Here is a 17,986-nt window from a genome sequence, read left to right as displayed (position 1 = left end):
CTAAAATCTCTCCAGGATTAATCTAATTTCATCACAGGGTTCAACGTAGGTACATTGCTCCTCCTTTAATTTACAATTTTGCTCTATCATCAAATTTGACTTTCTTCAATTTTGATCATCCTCCTGTCCACCCAACCAAAACCAAATCAAAAACTATAAAGAGATGTGCCAGTTTCGTGCTCGTCCCTTCTTGCCAGACTGCCACTACCCACCCCAATTACATGGCAAGCCTCCATAAGCCATCCAAGATCGGTGCTTGTGATGACCCCTACTTCATCTCCTTCTTTCATTCTTTCTTCCACTCAACCACGAACTCTCCATGCATTTATATATAAATAATATTATATAAACCCAGAAGACTTGCATATATATAGTCTGATCAATTCAATTCCTGGCCAAGAAATTATCAACTATGAGGAGTATACCTGCAGTGGTGGTTGTGGCCGCGGCACTGGCTATGGCGGCGACGCTGCTTCTGTCGTCGGAGGCGGCGATTTCGTGCAGCGACGTCGTAAAGGACCTGAGGCCGTGCGTCAACTATCTCCAGAATGGGTCAGGGAAGCCGCCGCCCGCGTGCTGCGCGGGCGCCTCCACACTGGCGTCAGCGGCGTCGAGCTCGGAGAACAAGAAGGCAGCGTGCAGCTGCATCAAATCCGCAGCGCAACAAATCAGCATAAAAACCGACTTGGCGAAGGCCCTGCCTGGAAATTGCGGAATCAGCTTGCCTTTCACCGTTTCACCCAACGTGGATTGCTCCAAGTAACCCCCCTTATTATTATTATTATTATTATTATCATTATTATTATTATTAAAGTATTTGGTCATAAATTAATCAGCTCTTCACAAGCATACGTCCCATTATATGTGATTAGCATGAAAGATATAAAAAAAAAAAAAAAAAGGATCAAATAAAAAATCGAAAATAAGTTTAATCCTATCAAATAGGAATGGGCAACTTACTGAAGAACTCAACTGTTATCTCTAGGATGAGTAAGAAAAGTTGAGATATCGAACCAAATCGTAGAACCAAACTAAGTCTAACTATAAAATCAATTAAACTATTTTAAAATTTTGGTTTCAATTTAGAATTTAATTTTTTTTTTATTACCAACTCGATTTCAATTCGTCCTATTTAATAATTATAATTAATTGAAACATATATTATAAATATATATATGTATATATTAGATATATATATATATATATATTATATGTAGTATTATATAACATTTTAATAATTTAAATTGAGAAAAATCTAAGATTGGTGCTCAAATTTCAATTATGAATATCTTAAATTAATAAGTTGATTATTATGAAAGAAAATAAATTATTTTTAATGATTTTAAATTTTTAAAATTATACTTAATCGTTTGATTCGATTAACATTGAATATTGGTCTAAAACTGATTAATTGTTTTAAAATTGTTTAATTTATTTTAATTTGGTTAATGATTGGGAAAGTATGAGATAACTATTGCCTGCCCCTATTTATTTTCAGGATTTCTATGATTTATTTGGTTCTCTGTTTTATTATTAATTTATACATTTTGTAATTAACTTTTTTTCTGGATGATATTCTTTAATTTTGTAGGGTTGGTTGAATGGTTAAAGTTTTGAAGCCGCCTACGGAATTCTAATTCTGAAGCATTCTTATGGTGATTGGATCCGCTCTTGTGATCATTTGCTCTGGTTTCCTTTAATAAAGTGCTTTATATATACATTCATATGTATATGTTGGCGTTGTTGACAACATGTGTTGTTGTAGTAAGACTGTTAGGCCTTTTATAATAAAATAATAATTATTTAATAATATTAATTGGAATGACTTTCTTTTTATTCTGCGCATGGAGCAGTTTAACTTTAAATACTTATGGATCATTATGGGCATTAAGATTTTATTGCACGAATAATTAAACACCCTAAGAAAACACGACAAATACTTTCGAGGATTCAACTTCTCTTTCTGAGTTAGTTAAAATTAAAAATGAGTCACTATTATTTCACTACTCTTAAATAATTTATTTGATATAAAAAAAATGAAGTGAAACTAGCGTTTTATAATGTTATAAATTCATTCTATACTTTTTCATATCATTTCACCCTAAATTCATTCCATTCTAATGTGTCAACATTAAATTATGAAGTGTAGTGCACACGCACATTGCCCATGATATACAATCTATGATATAAAATGCTTACCCTATGTTTATGTTTGAAGAGATCTTAAATTTGGAATTATATTCGATTTTGTTAAGAGGCAATATAAATTGTATTGAAATTTGTTCAAATTCAAATTTAAAGTTCAAAATCCATGCTCCCAAATACAATATTCCTATAAAAAAAAAAAAATGAAAGTTTTTTAGTATTAATCATAACAAAAACTTGAATCTATGTTTATAGAGATTTTAGATTTAAATTTGTATTGAATTCGAATAAGATGTAATATAAAATTGTATTAAAATATTTATTGAAATCCATTCAAATCCAAATAAATTCACTCAATGGAATAAAAAAAATTTATAAGTTCAAAAACATAGTCCTTACCTTATTTTTCCTAATCTTAATTAATGATCCACTGAGTTTTTCTTCATCTTAATAAACATGAAATATCAAAATATGTTTATCATTTTCTATGCGCAATTTTTGGCGGGTTAAATGAAATTAAAATTAAAATGGGGAGCACAACTAAATGAAGTGAGATGTAAATTCAATCCAATTAACCCTTGGATTTCATTTTATAAATGTGCAATTAAATGGATCTTGTAGGAGTAAATAGGCTCAACAAAATAACTGTAGACCACATCTACCATTACAAAAATGAATTAATAACATTTCAAAATTATTAAAGGAATAAAATATTGTTAATTAGAAAGTTATTTCATGAAAAAAAAAATGTTTCAAAGAAAAGAGTTTCACTTTACAATAAAACAGAGCACAAAATAAAAAAAATTAACTCATTAATTTTTTAAAAAAAAATACGAATCAAGAGCGATAGCAGAATGGTAGTAAAACTGAAACGGGAAAATAGTCAAATAAGCCGAGAGACCTTCTCCAATGTCGAGGCTTGCTGCTACACACATTCTTCAAACAAGCCGCTCCTAACCCCACTCTCCCTCTATAAACACTCGAAATCTTTCTCCTTCTCGGCTCCTCTGTTTCTCTACCGATATGTATCTCCTCCTTCTGGAGAAAACATTTTGACAGCTGGCTTCAGGTTAGCGACGTCGATGGAGACCTCGCATCCTCCTGGTGATGTCGTTGTCTCCTCCACACGCGGGGATCCTCCTCGTGATGTGTCGGCGCACCTGCAACGCGGTGCTTCCTTGCGTCAGCAACAACACAAGGTAATAGGTATATGGGCGGAAGGCAAGTATTGAGAAATGAATAGATGATCCTCCTCGGGAGAAGTCCACTTAAATAGCATGATTGAGAGTTGAACAGCCTAAGAGTCGAAACGCGGAGAGATGGAAGGAAACAAAGTGTGGGAGGCATGGAAGAGGCAAAATTGATATCCTTGTAAGAACAGTTATACATAAGGAAATGAAATCTGGTGAAAATTAACAGTCAACATTGCTCTCAAAAATCAATCTTAGTTATTATTATAAATTATAAATTTCTCAGTAAAACATTTAAACTTAAGTCCCCATTTAGAACTTTCAAAATAAGGAAAAGCAAAGAAAAGCAAAAAAATATCAATTCATCAAATAAAAAATATATCAAATCAATGAATAAAAATTTTATTTTATATACCATTCACATTTAATTTTTCTTAATTTTTAATCATATTACAAAAATAATATTTCATATAAAAATAAAAATACAATATAAAATAAATATCCTTATTTTCCTTTCCTTTCATTTCTCCATCAAAATCCTTAATCCAAACGGATCCTAAAACTTCTATATATATATATATATATATATAAAAACATGGATGGCCATTTGTGTGGTAATTTTCATCTTCAATCTGGTACTTTTTTATTGTCTTTTATCACATTTTTTTTTCTAATTACATAACCCCATTATAATTTAACCAAAAAAAACTTAACCATCCTGTGATTTTATTATGACCACTAAATTCCCATGAATTTCAAAAGTACGAAAATGCTATAACTTTGTTAATTTGCTTAAAAAAATATCGATGTTTTAGATGCGTGCACAATTTTCTGGACAAAAATAACATCAAAGAAGCAATAATGCAGGAGAAAACCAATGACAACTGTTGTCATTGGTTTTCTCCTCCATCTCCAAGCTGCCAAAATGAGGAATTGGAATGAATAAATTACTCTTCTTGATTTGCTGTCCACCACAATCATAAAAGCAACTGTTTCGTGGACTTGGATTGAATTTCTTTTCTTTCCCTTTCTCCATTTTCTTTTATATTTTTTCCCCTTTTTGACAAGGGACGATGGAGATCCTATTTGGGCTCCTCAAACAAAATTCAAGAATAAATAATTTCAGGATAGGTGCTAATATATGAAAAGAGAAAAGTAAAAATAATAAAAAGGACCAATAAATTATCCTTTCCGCTCCCGGGATCACAAACTTGCTTCCTAAGCTTCCGTGGTCAGATTGATGCCTGACCATCCACAACAGCCTCCGCCAAATGAACCCTGAAACTTCTAATCCAAAACTTTCAGGCTGCTCTGAAGTGCTTTGACAAAGTACGGTAGTGGAGTTTTTCCTGCTTCCCAAGGAGACACGAAGCAGAAAAATGAGGATAAGATTGAAACGTCTAGGATCCACGGAGAAGCAATTAAAGACAGTAGAGAAGCAAATACACGCATACCTCATCTGAGACAGAGGGTGCAACTTTTCGCAGAGCCTGCTCAAAATGCTTCAGCTTGATAGTACATGGAGCTGCATCTGAACTGGTGTCGACTGCTAACAATTTGTCTTCAACAGCAGCCATTGCAGCTTCATGCATCTGGCATCAGTTTTCCATGGAATGGCCAAGTTAGTCAAAACTGAACCCAATCAAAAGTTCCCCACCCACACTCTCACCATTACCCCCAACAATACGACGAAACATAATTTCTTTTTTGGAGTTCCAGAGCAAACATATGGAAATAGATCCATGAATTCAAAGACAAACCAGTTCGGAAAGATCAGCGCCACTCATATTTTCACAGGCTTCCATCTGCCCAATATTAGCCAAATCCACATCACCATCAACAGGCTTCTTCCTTGCAAGAGCTTTTAAAATCGATCCACGCTCATCCGGACTGGGAAGAGGGACATAAAGAAGTTTCCCAAACCTCCCAGGCCGTAATATGGCACGATCCATTGCCTCAGGTCTGCCAATAAATGCATTCACTAACAAAATGTAGATTATAGAAAAATCATTTTCTACAAGTTGATAAGGACAAATTAGTACTTATTGGTAGCACCGATGACAAAAACGCCCCTTCGCTCATCTCCACCATCTAACTCTATTAGTAACTGCAAAAGTAAGCAATGGCTTCATTTCAGATCCATGTTAATCATAAACTGTTGCTTTTGGGAAACACAAAATATGGGGATGAGATGAGCCTTTCAAGAGACTGTATTTGAAATATAATTTGACCTGGTTCAAAAGCTGGTCAACCACCGGTCCCCGTTCCTTTCCACGCTCCTTTGTCAAAGCATCCACCTGCAATTAATGAGGAAACAAATCCACATGTTATCAAGCAAAGTAACATTAAAGACCACACAATAACATCCAACAATGTACAGAGGACAGGAATCAACAACACCATTCCTATATGCTAAACGCCTCTTGTTTGCAACCACCCTATAGTATTGTTAAATCTTACCACAAGATGATCTTTTGGGCAGAGGAATTCCCTTGGAAGACTATGGAATCTGCCAAAGCAAGGTGGCCTTTGCAGGCTTAGGAGGCCACCTAGGGGAGAATCTTAACTTCCAAGAAACCAGCAGAAAGAGGTCAGATTTTCGCAAATAGATGCCATGTAAGCAAGGAGGGAATGCAACCTGTTTAGCACTAATTCCTTCATAGCAAGTGGATAAGGAAAAGTGTGGGAGGTGGCTTTAAGCATGACAAGGCATAAGTGGAGCTTCAGCTGAGTCAGTTTATAAAAATTAAGGAGCTATGGGTCTGGTTGGGAATTAAAAACTAGCAACAAGAGGAAAAAGCAATCAACCTGATTTTCCCATCCATTTTTTGGTAAGTGGAAGCAGTATAAGAGTTTTTTAGTGTACATTAAACTAATTGTAAAAAGGGCAGACAGAAATGAAATTTTAGGTAACTTCATTGATTTTGTGACTTTTGTCGACCTTTTTTGTTGGGATAACACCCCACTGACACCCTTTTGAATACAATACTAGTTTACTGATAAAAAATATCCTAGAAAGCTTTAGTCAACATGCACATCAATATGACTCAGTGAAAGTTAGCCAGAATACATACCTGCATACAACTTATAACAGTGAAAATCCATGGTGGATATAAAGGAGGAAGACTACGACTTAATTCATTTATTCGGCTTATTTGTTGTTTCCATACATTTAGAGTAGAAGCAAAGAAATGCAAAAGCAGAGAGAGAGAAAGAGAGAGATAGGTCCCTGCATTTCTCTTATTTGCTGACCTTAGGGAGCAGTTGCAAAACTCTACCTCTAAGGTTATCAAAATGTTACTTAGAATATGTAACATTCTGGATTGAGGAATATGAAAGATATTTAAATTTGAAGCACATTTTCTTTGATAGAGCATATTACTAGAGCCTGACAAGAAATTATAATGCAATAACACTCTAGTTTTTCTAGTAAGAATGATATGAAAGGTATTCTGCTAAAACTTTGGGATCTCTAAATTCAGTGTTGTGGATAAAAAATGTACCATGCCTTTGGAAATTTGTACCAATTTGCAATTCCATAAAGTATTACAGTCTTCTAGTAACTATAAGTTATCCAATCATCCAACTTTGAAATATCCAAAAATATGTTGCAAAGAAAAGCAGAGAGATGTATGTGAAGAGTTGCACAAGAGATGTAAGGGCCCCCCTGGTTCAAGTTCAGTGCCATAGATCTCTAAACTTGAATTTATTTAATTTCAAGAGAAGGGCCCCTCTAGGTTTGATTTAAACAGAACAGAGTTTTTCTATCTTTTGTTATCCAGGGAGGACTCCTTTCCTCTATTATGGGCTTTGTTTATTGCTTTATTAAAATGATCATTTCTCAAAAAAAAAAAAAAGTTATTAATTTTTTGAGGCCTAATCATTAGTATGTTTAAAATGGGAACTAAAATAAGCAGCTGAGCTTCAGGTAATACAAAAGAATGCCTTAATTTGATACTTTCAACATCAAAGGAGCCTTATATATGGCCCTGAATGCACCAATAAGAGCTGTGGTATTTTATATTTTACGACCTCATTCTCCAAGCTAATTTTTTTAATGCATTTTCAAATTCTATTACACCAACACGACAGAGGAAACAAAGCAGCCAGGAAAAGAAGACGGCACTAGCTAATGGTCACCAGCATTACGTACCTAATAGGTGGTCTCACTATGTATCAAGATGATGATTAATATTTTACGTTAATCTGATAATCTAATGTGTTCAAGCTTTCTTCTACCAAGCTTTCCATAAAAAAATTGGTACATTAAAAAATTATTAAAAATGTTATAGCAATGAAAATCTTTACTCAACATAAACACATAACTTGATACTCAATCAAACAGGTGCATATCTTTCTAGCATCCAAACTTTGTAAATTAGGCTAGCAAATGAATTTATATGATTACATGCAAATACAAATGCACACATGAGAGTGATAGAATGGTATTGTGCTTTCAAATGAACTGAGAAATTCACCGGTTGAGCCTTTGGATGAAAGACTGGGAGTCAATCATTGTTTTCATGTTTTTAAAAAAAATTATCACTTCAAATCCCTAAAGACCAAGACAGAAATAATTGAAAACATAGATTTGGAAGAAATATAAGTTCAAAAATTCATGAGCACCTTCAAATGAACAACAATCTGAATTTTCAAAGATCCAAATTATTGGTGCAGATCAGGATGGATGCTAGGTGACTATAGTAGAATGCACTAGTATGATAAAATGAGTTGATAGGAGTATAGGATGAAGAAAGTGAAAGGTGCAGAGGACAATTTTCTTGAATAGATAGAAGTCTTAAGAGAATCTTTGAGATTGGCTAAAGGTTAGAATAATAAGCTTTATAGCTTCTATTAATCTCAAGAAAGTTAACTAGTTAAGGAAAGGAAATGTGTCATGAATTTATTAGGCAACAAAAGTTGCTCTCTGAAGGTAGAGAAGTACACTGTTATCATTATCATCGCTGCAGAAAATAACAGGTTTTCCAAGAAACAAAAAAATGGGGATGAACTACCTGGCAACTTTTGATAGGTGATCAGATATTAAGAGATTCCCTAAGGTACAATTTGGCTATAAGGGTAACACCAAACCCAGCCACCAACTATGACAATCATGCATGGATTCAGAAAATCCCAGAGCAATTCAGGAATACTAGTATCAAGTTAGTGGGAAATATGTTACCATTTAAAAAAGGCAGGCAAGATTAGAAGGGATAGGATCGGAGGAGAAGACTTGCGAAAAAACAAAGAAAGATGGGGATACCTTTCTATGCTTTCCTCTGATAAAATTCCACAGTTCTCATTTCACAATAAAATGATTCAGTAAACAAACTAACATTTCTTGCTTTAAACATTCCATCTCATGATTGGGAAAGAATAATCTGGTTGAAACCTTCATTAAAACTGGTTTTTTTATGGAAACTGCTAATAGAATCTTTTCAATTTCCTGCTCAGCTGCTCGCAGGTAGCAAGGATTTTAAAGTTTGCTAGTTAGAACAAGTAAATCATAAACCCTGCATGAACTCTCTCACCACATGAAATCCTATTGAAAAATTATACCCAGCTGATTCCCCAAACTTGTCCACCAACAAACACTGCTGAATTTTCTTACAAACCCTTCCATCACCATTAGTGTATCACAAGGAAGGAGTAATGAATGAATTGCAAATCCGCAATCGACAAAACAAAATAAAGAAATTTAACAATCAAATCCCCCACTTTTAACCACTGGGTCCACTGGGCGCTTCATATGTCAAATTAATTCAGCAATCAGGAGGGACATATCATACCTCATCAAAGAAAAGTATACATGGAGAACACATCCTCGCACGACTGAATATCGTTCGAACAGCTAACTCACTTTCTCCAACATATTTATTCAGAAGTTCAGGGCCCTGATCAATTGACAAAATACTTATGCAATTAATAGGGATCGCAAACTATTAAACTATACATATGCATGTAATATAGATATAGAGTGACAAAGAACTTGCAACACTATGCCCAAAGGAAGGGGAGCAAACCTTAATATGTATGAAATTAGCTCCTGCCTCATTAGCAACAGCTTTGGCAATTAGTGTTTTACCACAGCCTGGAGGCCCATAAAGCAAAAATCCGGTCCCTAAATCCACTCCGAATTCCTGAAAGTATGAGTTTCACAATGAGTATATAGATTCCACCTACCAAGCCTCCAGAAGAGCTCCTAACAACAAAATTTAAGAATTCACTTGACCACGTTTGACAATAAAGAAGTATGTGGATCGAGGTGAAAGCAGCAGCTCAGGCATAACACAAAAAAAAAGCATCATGCAATGACAGTAATTTATACTTCAGTTCTCAAAACTAAAACCAGGCCTAACTTCATGGTATCATAAATGTTGCGTGTTTGCAAATACACAACATCAAGAGGTAACTTCACGCTACATGGACAATGTGTTGTGGAAGAAAACAAAGCAGGAAAGAATCTTTCTTGGTTCTTCTGTAAACCAAAAACGTAAGTCAACAAATTTTATGGCTACAAATTCCACATTGCCAATCTAATCTCTAGGATTAGTGAAGTCTGTAGTCCATGTGGCAAAAAGTACTCAAACAAGATGGGTAGAAAATCCTTTTAAGGCCACAAAGGAGTTGTTATTTCTCCCATAATCACCATCTTCAAATTGTCTTAATGTCCTCATTGAGGGTCTTAGGCTACTCCAGAATTCTGAGAAGGATGTGTCAATGTGATTCAGTGGGGAAAGATGGTTTGATTTTATAGCTTGGACATAATTGTATTATCCATGACTTACATAAAAGCACTAAGGTCCAGAGACTAGTGAACCTGAACCAAACTGCATTTTTTTCATTTCCAAAATGTACTCATTGTACACCTCTCTCAAATAAGAAAATAATCCCCCCTCTCACCACCCAAACTGGAAAAAGAGAAAAAAGTCCTTGTATACATAAAGAGAAGGTCTAAGTACCATTTCATACAAGGGGTTTATGCTTCCAACCTTTTGCTATTATAATCTCCACACCCCTTTCATCAGTGTCGTCCAATATCTATGAATTCTCCTTTACACCTCAGTAAAAGAGAAGTAAGAACTCTGGAATACTGTGCAGGTAGTGGTAAATGCAGAAAGAAACCATTCGCCAAAACCCACAGTGACGTGGGAAACACCACTCTATTCCAATGTCCACAAAAGGCCTTAACCTTAGAAGGGGATTCTGCTTTCCAAATTAAGCACCTTGAGCATAGGAAGCTTGCTGGTCTCTTGCAAGTGAAAAAAAATAAAAATAAAGCAGATATGGGGAAATCATGAAAAGAAGATAAACAACAGAGATGAGGATACATAGTAGCCAAAGGACCCTCCCTCAGCCATAGATCCTCCCAGAAATGGATTCTCTCCCATTATCAACACTTGACCAAACATGGGGGGAAAATAAGTGACAAATAGGTCATACTAACGTCAACTTTAGCATTCTATGCATTTTTCAGAAATACAAATTTACTGCAAATTACCCGGTGCCAGAGAGACAGGCTCTAACAGGAAGCGCCACAACCACTTCCCCACCAATGAAATGCTTTTGGACACCAAATTACCTAGACCCACAACTCCCTCCCCTTGGGTTCTACTCTGTTCCACTCCAATTTAAACTCCCCTTTGCATCATAAATACTATTTGTAAAATAAAATTTACCAATATGTTCATTCTTTTAAATGCTTTTTACCAATTCCTGCTTAATGCAGCCACTTGGGTCAACCAATCTTAGCTTTGAGTTACAGTTTGTCAAGTGCTTTCAAGTTAGCAAATTCTATGACCAGTCATCAAGAATAAAAGATCTTGCCATTTCAAGCTACACCATAAGACTTCTAATTAAGGAAGTGAATTCAACAAGGTTAATTTGCAAGGCCTTTCTCGTGGATGCACCCAAAACACAGTAACTCCTGCTGATTTGAACAATAAAAAATGGTTAAAGTTGCCTTTATACTCAAAAGCAACCTTCGTACCGAAAGTTACCTTGGAATTTAAAAGCAACTATAAATTTTGTGAGCACTATGCTCTTGCTTGAAATATGAGTGTGCGTATGCGTATGTGTGTGTGTGTGAAAGATAGTGACACAGATGGAGATTTTATGAAAGTTACCTCATAAACCTCCGGATACTTTATACGCCTAACTATAGAGCGGTCAAACTCACGCCTTAGAAAATCAAGCCCCCCTACATCTTCCCATTTTACATCAGGTATTGTGGAGAATCCTTCTCTTTGTGTCGAAGGCTGAACCATTTTAATTGCTTCCTGCATCAAATTGAATAAAGATTAGCATATTGATCAACAAAATAACCACAAAATTTTATATACACTGGTATAGTTTGGAATTTGCAGCAATAGAAGTTGAAGAATTAAGATCTCAATTATGGAGAAACACACAACACATAATCATTAATGGCTGCAAATGAGCTGAGTTGAGCTGAGCTATGCCGAGCTTTACCATGCTCAAGAATTTTTATTAAATTTTTAACTAACCTCGAGCTTGAGCTCAAGCAAAGATCAAAGCGGTTTTGGATATAGTTGCTCAAGCTTGTTCTTTTCTGCAAATGAACAAGTTGAGGAGCCCTTACCAAGCTAAGCTACCAAGATGCTAACAAGCGTTGGTTTTTTTTGGAACCTCTCACCATCAGAGGCAAGAGCCTCTTAAGGTTTTGTTAGAAAAAAAAGGTGAAAAGGGACTCTTAATAATACTGCCTTGAGGTTTTTCCCCCATCTAGCAAGTTGGTAAAGTATCATTGAGATTCATATGCTTCCTGGGTCAAAAAACAAGCCGTCAACCCTTTTTTGTTTGTCCATCATAATGTTTGGGGTCATAGTCATGTCCTTCCAGTTGGGTTTTTAATATTTTGTTATATTTTCTAATGACCACTCAAAGATGACTTCACTTTATCTAATGAAAGAATGTTAATGAGTTACTTAACTATGCTTTCTCTCTTGAAATCAAGACTTGGTTTAATTTGCACATCAGAATACTTCACAGTGATGATGTTAAAGAATACTTTAGCACACAATTCACTACCTATATATATAACTGCCTCAGGAATGATTCACCAATGTTTAGTGGCTACACTTCACAACAAAATGGAGTTGCAAAGAGGGAAATCAAACATACTCTTGAAGTCATTTATACTTAATGGCATCAGATGAATGTACTCAAAAGTGTTTTAGAGTGACCCCCACTTTCTTGTCAATAGAATGCCATAGTCTATCCTTGGCAGTAAACAAATTTATTATATTCTTTTCTGCTGTGTCTTTTCACCTGTATATTTGATTGTGTGTCCTCAGTCCATCAAGTACTCTCATACACAAAAAGGCTATTGTTGTGACAGTCTTACTTTACCTTTTTCCCTTATATCCATTGCTGTTACCTTCTTAGAGCTTAAACCCTATTATCTGATTTCTTGAGTTCTCCAGATTTGATGATTACCATCTCCAACAAAGCAATATTCTTAGGAACAAATAAAATTGCCATCACCAACCTAATCAGAAGTAAGTGGAAAAAGGCAAGAAGTATGAGAGGCAAACTTCCAAAGACTTATAGAAGTCTTATAAAATTGCCATAACGAACATAGTAACGAGGGTGGGAAAAAAGTGAAAAATATGAACAACAAACTTCCAATTTCCAAGGGCTTATATGTCTTCGCAAAACAACTAGGAGTCCTAAAGACTACAAAATATTAAACCAGTGAAAAACATTTACAATTACAATTCTATCCCTGTATAATAACAGAAACTGAAGGCATTGTAGAACTGTTGATTTTGTTTTTTGTTGATCCCCTTATTGCCTACCCAAAATATAAAAGAGTAACCAAAGCAGTAGTAGAAGAAGCTGTTATCGTGGCGGTACCAATGTACCATGCACATAATGAAGCTAATCCTTAAAAGATAGCTACTTAGTATCAAGCATATCAAACTAATTCTTTCACTGATTACCTCAAAATCAGTCATGGTGATGCTAAGCTTTTCGATTTCTTCAGGCAACCATGGGTGCCTCCACCAGTCTTCGGTGTGTTCCTGTTTTGCGCGTTCCTCATCTATAGGTTCACTAGATAGATCAGACTTTCTTCTGTCTATAATTCTTTTCATGGCAATGTTACCTGCCTTGTTAACGAGGGCAGCTAAGTCAGCTCCAACAAAACCTGGCGTAAACCTTGCTATTTTCACAAGATCAAAAGAACCTTCAAGTCTAAGATCACGCATGAGCACAGAAAGAATCTCAATCCTTGCACTTTCATCTGGTACACCCAACAGAATCTCAAGATCAAATCTTCCAGGCCTCCTTAATGCACGATCAACAGCATCGATTCTATTGGTAGCTCCAATCACAAGCACATAGCCAGGTCCGTGATGAGAGCTCTCTGAATTCAAATCTTTATCAGCTGGTTGTACAAGTCTGTGTGATTCCTCCATGCAGGTCATTAGTTGTGTCACTATGCGTCGTTCCATCTCCCTCTGTAGATTTTCTCTTTTTGAAGCAATTGCATCAATCTCATCAATAAATACAATTGAAGGAGCAGTCCTGTAAGCTTTTGAGAAAAGCTCTCGAATATTCTCTTCAGATGCACCTGAAATTTTTATCACAAAATGATATTAAAATTTAGCAAAGCGTCTCTGTCATCAGTTAGAGAATGGGGACGAGAAGAAAGGAAGCAAATGTTAGATTGGAAACAACAATAATCAACAAGAAGCTCTAGATAATGAAAAAAGTTGAAAAATCTGTTTTTCAAGTAAAAAAAAAAAAGTTGCCTTCCAAAAAATTTTTAAGAATGATCAGCCTGATTTCTGTTGAGGACTAAGTGGATAGAAAGCTCAACAGCATTAAAATGGAAAAAAAAAAACTCTGTTTCCATACAACACAAAGCAATACTTGTTGAATATCTTAACCATGTGCAGATTCATGGGGTCAATCGAAAATATTAGGACAATTGGACAGTTTTAGTTAATTACTCAATGACACGCCACGCATAATTGGAAAGCACAAGAAGAAAACATATTGCCTCACCACATTAGAGAAAATCATACCAGAATGACTACTGGACATAACCAGGTATCTGTCTGAGTAAATTGTTGACTTATTTAAATCCAAAGAAATACATTGACAGCACAATATGACATTAAGCATATTTGGAGAATGACCACCTTGTCGAGCTTTAATTTGTCAAGCCCTGGTATGCATATATTTTGCAATTCAAACTAAGATTTCTGGAACACATTTTGATCAAAGACACCAGTCACCAGAAGTTATACACACACACACACCATATTACATATAGCTACTAAATTGTTGGGTCAACAGCAAGCAGGCATTCAGCCAAACTTGTCCACTTCTTTTAAACCATGCTATGCTAATATCATCACATTTTCCATTATTTCAAACAAAAAGTTTATTTGAAAATGAGACTGGTTTTTCACTGTGTGCTAAGTATTAGAAAATCATTGTAGTGACGAGGTTATTTCACAACTTCAGAAACTCTTAAAGACCTCAATATTTTTATTTAAAAAAAACAGCAACCAACCAAAAGATCTTTTACAAACATTAGTGAACTCTACTTCCACTACTTTGGGTACAGAAGCGCATTCCTTCCCAAATATAGATCAATTGATCACATAATTATCATGTTTTCAGCTAGATTCAACTTGATCGCTAAAACCAAATCAATCAATTCATTAATGCAATAGCAGGAAATAAATTTATGCACCTGAAACACCAGAGACAACTTCAGTAGCTGAAATCTTATAAAATGGAAATCCAGTCTCATTGGCAATGGCGTGAGCCAGCTTCGTCTTTCCACACCCAGGTGGACCGTGCAATAAAATCCCCACTGGCGGCCTCACCCCGAGACACTGAGGTAGTTGCGGATGGTACAACGGAACAACAACATTCATTGTCAACTCCTCCACCACCCCTCCCATTCCACCCAAATCCCTAAACATTGGCCCGTCCTTCCCCTTCACCTCACCACCGCCACCAACACCATTGCCTCCAACGCCGAAACCCTTCACTTCTGGTTTCGAATCCGTCCCAATTCCTTCAATTCTCTCTCCTTCAACCGAATTTATCTTCTTGGCCTTCTGAGCAACCTCCTCCATCTCAAGATTCTTCTCCTCCGGCTTCGATTCCACCGCAGGCTTTGCTTTGCTATAACTCGAGCGCAGCATTGACCTCATCAAATCGAACCCCGGCTCCAGTCTCTCGCCATATATCGCGTCCTCCGATGTCGATACGGCACCATCCGTTTCATCGTCAGAAGAGGACGATGATGAAGACGACGTAGTAGCGGTCGACGGACGTTCCTGCTCCACATGCCGCCTTCGAAGATGCTGAGCCTCTCTATATAGCAATCTCTGTTCACTCTCATCAATCTTCTTCAGCTTCTTCGGAGTGGGGCTTCGGAATTGGCAATCATCATCATCTTCTTCTTCTTCTTCATCATCGGCGCAGACTAGGGTTTGAGGAGAGTGGGATTTGTTCCTCTTGTGCTTGTTATTGTTGTTGTTTAGGAAGTGTTTAGATTCTTCAAGGGCACGTTGGACCTGCCTGGCGAGGACTTGTTGCTTTGTTCGGGCGTAGTCGGGGTAGTTCGAACGGAGACAGTTGATGATTTCGTCGAGGGTTCCATAGTTGCCGTTCTTAAAGGAGGATTCCAGACGACGGAGCAGAACGTTTCTATTCCGCCCTGAGGATGAACGAACCCCTCCTCTTTTTCCCATCTCTCTCGTTCCCTCTCTCTCTCTCTCTCTCTGTTAGTAGCAAAGAAATTGGTTCAGTTAAGAGGGACGCTTGAGAACGCAAATCGCCGCAGCGCGGCGGCAGCGGCAGCGGCGCAGGGGGTAGCGTGTGCCGGGGGAAGGGGCCGTCGTCTATGGCTCGCGTGTGTGGGGTTGGTTTGTTGTCGCCGTTCAGGAAGGGAAAAGGGGCTAATGAAATTGAAATCTGAAGCCACCGAGCTAAAGGCAGCCCATGTCCGCACGGATAATGGGCCACGCCATCACGGCCCACCGAATTGCTTTCCTTCGCGATGCCACGCCGGCCTGCTATCTTGTTGGGCTTAGGCCTCTTGTATCCGGATGGCCCGATTTGGCATGGTTTGAAAAATCTATAATTTAAAATTAATTTAATTTAAAAAGTGTTGCATGCTAATAAGAAATTTTATATAATTGTAAATGTTATCATGTTTGAATTTAAAAATTTGTAACGGATATGAAACTTGAAGTAGAGAAAATGAGGACAAAAGAAAGAGAAAAATATGACCCAATAACAAGTTTGTTATCTGAAAGAGCAATTTTTGAGATATTTTAATTAAATGACCCAATTCAAACTTCTAAGATTCTCATTTTGATTAAACTAAATTTGGATTTTTATTTGCGCTTACTCCAATAGATGTTCCAAACTTCTAAACTTCCAAGATGGCGCACCTAACTTTCTTAATCGGGTCTAAGCTAGTCCAGGACTATTCAACAGGGCTAATCTCACTCTTCAGGCCCACGCCTGGAATACAACAGATTTGAAATACAATTTTTGCGTACAAGTAAAGTGCTTCTTACACTAAATAAATTTGCACCAATATGCTCAATCAAATAATGCACTCACATATGATAGGATATTAAGTTCAAGAGAGATTTTGTTAACTCAAGGGTTAACTCTCAATCAGATGTATATTGTTAAAATTAATACAAACTTTATTAATCTTTTTGCACCAATAAAACTGTACAAGGTCATCCTTTATAGGGGAAGGAGGCAGACTACAAGGGTATTTTAGCTTGTATATTTTAGGGAGATATACTGGTATACAAGGGTATTTTGGGGAGATATGCTAACAACCCCTCTCAAACTCAAGGTAGTATCGAAGATGTCATATGGAGTTTCCATACTAAAGCACGATGATGACCAGGTGGATGAGCTTTCGTAAAGATATCAACCAACTGATCAGCCGAAGGAACTGACAAGAGGCGAAGTGTCCCGTCCTAAAGATGATGACACAGAAAATGACAGTCAATCTCAATATGTTTGGTGCGTTCATGGAAGACATCGTTGTGAGTGATCTGAACAGCACTATGATTGTCACAATAAAGCGGAGTGCTCGAGGGCTAAGGAACTCCTATATCTTGGAGAAGCCAACGAAGCCAAAGAAGCTCAGAAGTAGTATCAGCGAGGGCCCGATACTCAGCCCAGTGCTAGAGCGAGCAACAATAGTCTGCTTTTTGCTCCGCCAAGAGATAAGAGAGTCACCAAGTAAAAAAAGAAAGCCAGTGGTAGACCGATGATCAGTAGGGTCCCCTGCTCAATTAGCATCTGAATAAACTTGTAATGTCAAGGATGAGTGAGAGGAAAAAAAAAAGGCCATGAAATAAGGTGCCCTTTACATATCGTAAGATGCAAAGAACAGCGGCATAGTGAACAGAACGAGGAGCCGACATAAACTAGCTAACAAGGTGCACCGCATAGGCAATGTCTGGTCTAGTGACAATGAAATAAATCAAACTCCCAACAAGCTGTCGATAACGAGTGGTATTGGGAAGGAGCTCCCCATCAGTAGGACGGAGTTTGATATTTTTGTCTAGTGGACTATCAGTTATCTTACAATCAGTGAGACCAACACGTGTGAGAAGATCAGAGGC

General features: G+C 36.8%; 2 protein-coding genes across 2 annotated transcripts; one reads left to right on the top strand and one right to left on the bottom strand.

Moving 5' to 3' along the window:
- The first annotated feature begins 254 nt into the window (after positions 1 to 254).
- On the top strand, positions 255 to 1,836 carry LOC131165874 (non-specific lipid-transfer protein 8-like). Its single transcript, XM_058124005.1, has 2 exons — positions 255 to 759; positions 1,592 to 1,836. Exons 1-2 carry the CDS (start codon positions 413 to 415, stop codon positions 1,599 to 1,601), a joined length of 357 nt encoding a protein of 118 aa, XP_057979988.1. The 5' UTR covers positions 255 to 412; the 3' UTR covers positions 1,602 to 1,836.
- Positions 1,837 to 4,268: 2,432 nt separating this feature from the next.
- On the bottom strand, positions 4,269 to 16,290 carry LOC131165872 (cell division control protein 48 homolog C). The gene is made up of 10 exons (XM_058124004.1): positions 15,067 to 16,290; positions 13,301 to 13,932; positions 11,462 to 11,614; positions 9,359 to 9,475; positions 9,125 to 9,229; positions 5,567 to 5,632; positions 5,378 to 5,442; positions 5,096 to 5,297; positions 4,790 to 4,927; positions 4,269 to 4,684 (listed from the first exon to the last, which is right to left on the bottom strand). Exons 1-10 carry the CDS (start codon positions 16,076 to 16,078, stop codon positions 4,637 to 4,639), a joined length of 2,538 nt encoding a protein of 845 aa, XP_057979987.1. The 5' UTR covers positions 16,079 to 16,290; the 3' UTR covers positions 4,269 to 4,636.
- Positions 16,291 to 17,986: the final 1,696 nt, after the last annotated feature.

This window comes from Malania oleifera, chromosome 10, assembly GCF_029873635.1.
Source record: "Malania oleifera isolate guangnan ecotype guangnan chromosome 10, ASM2987363v1, whole genome shotgun sequence".
NCBI lineage: Eukaryota > Viridiplantae > Streptophyta > Magnoliopsida > Santalales > Ximeniaceae > Malania > Malania oleifera.
The sequence above is the reverse complement of the archived record's forward strand: the minus strand, read 5'-3'. Positions and strand labels throughout refer to the sequence as shown.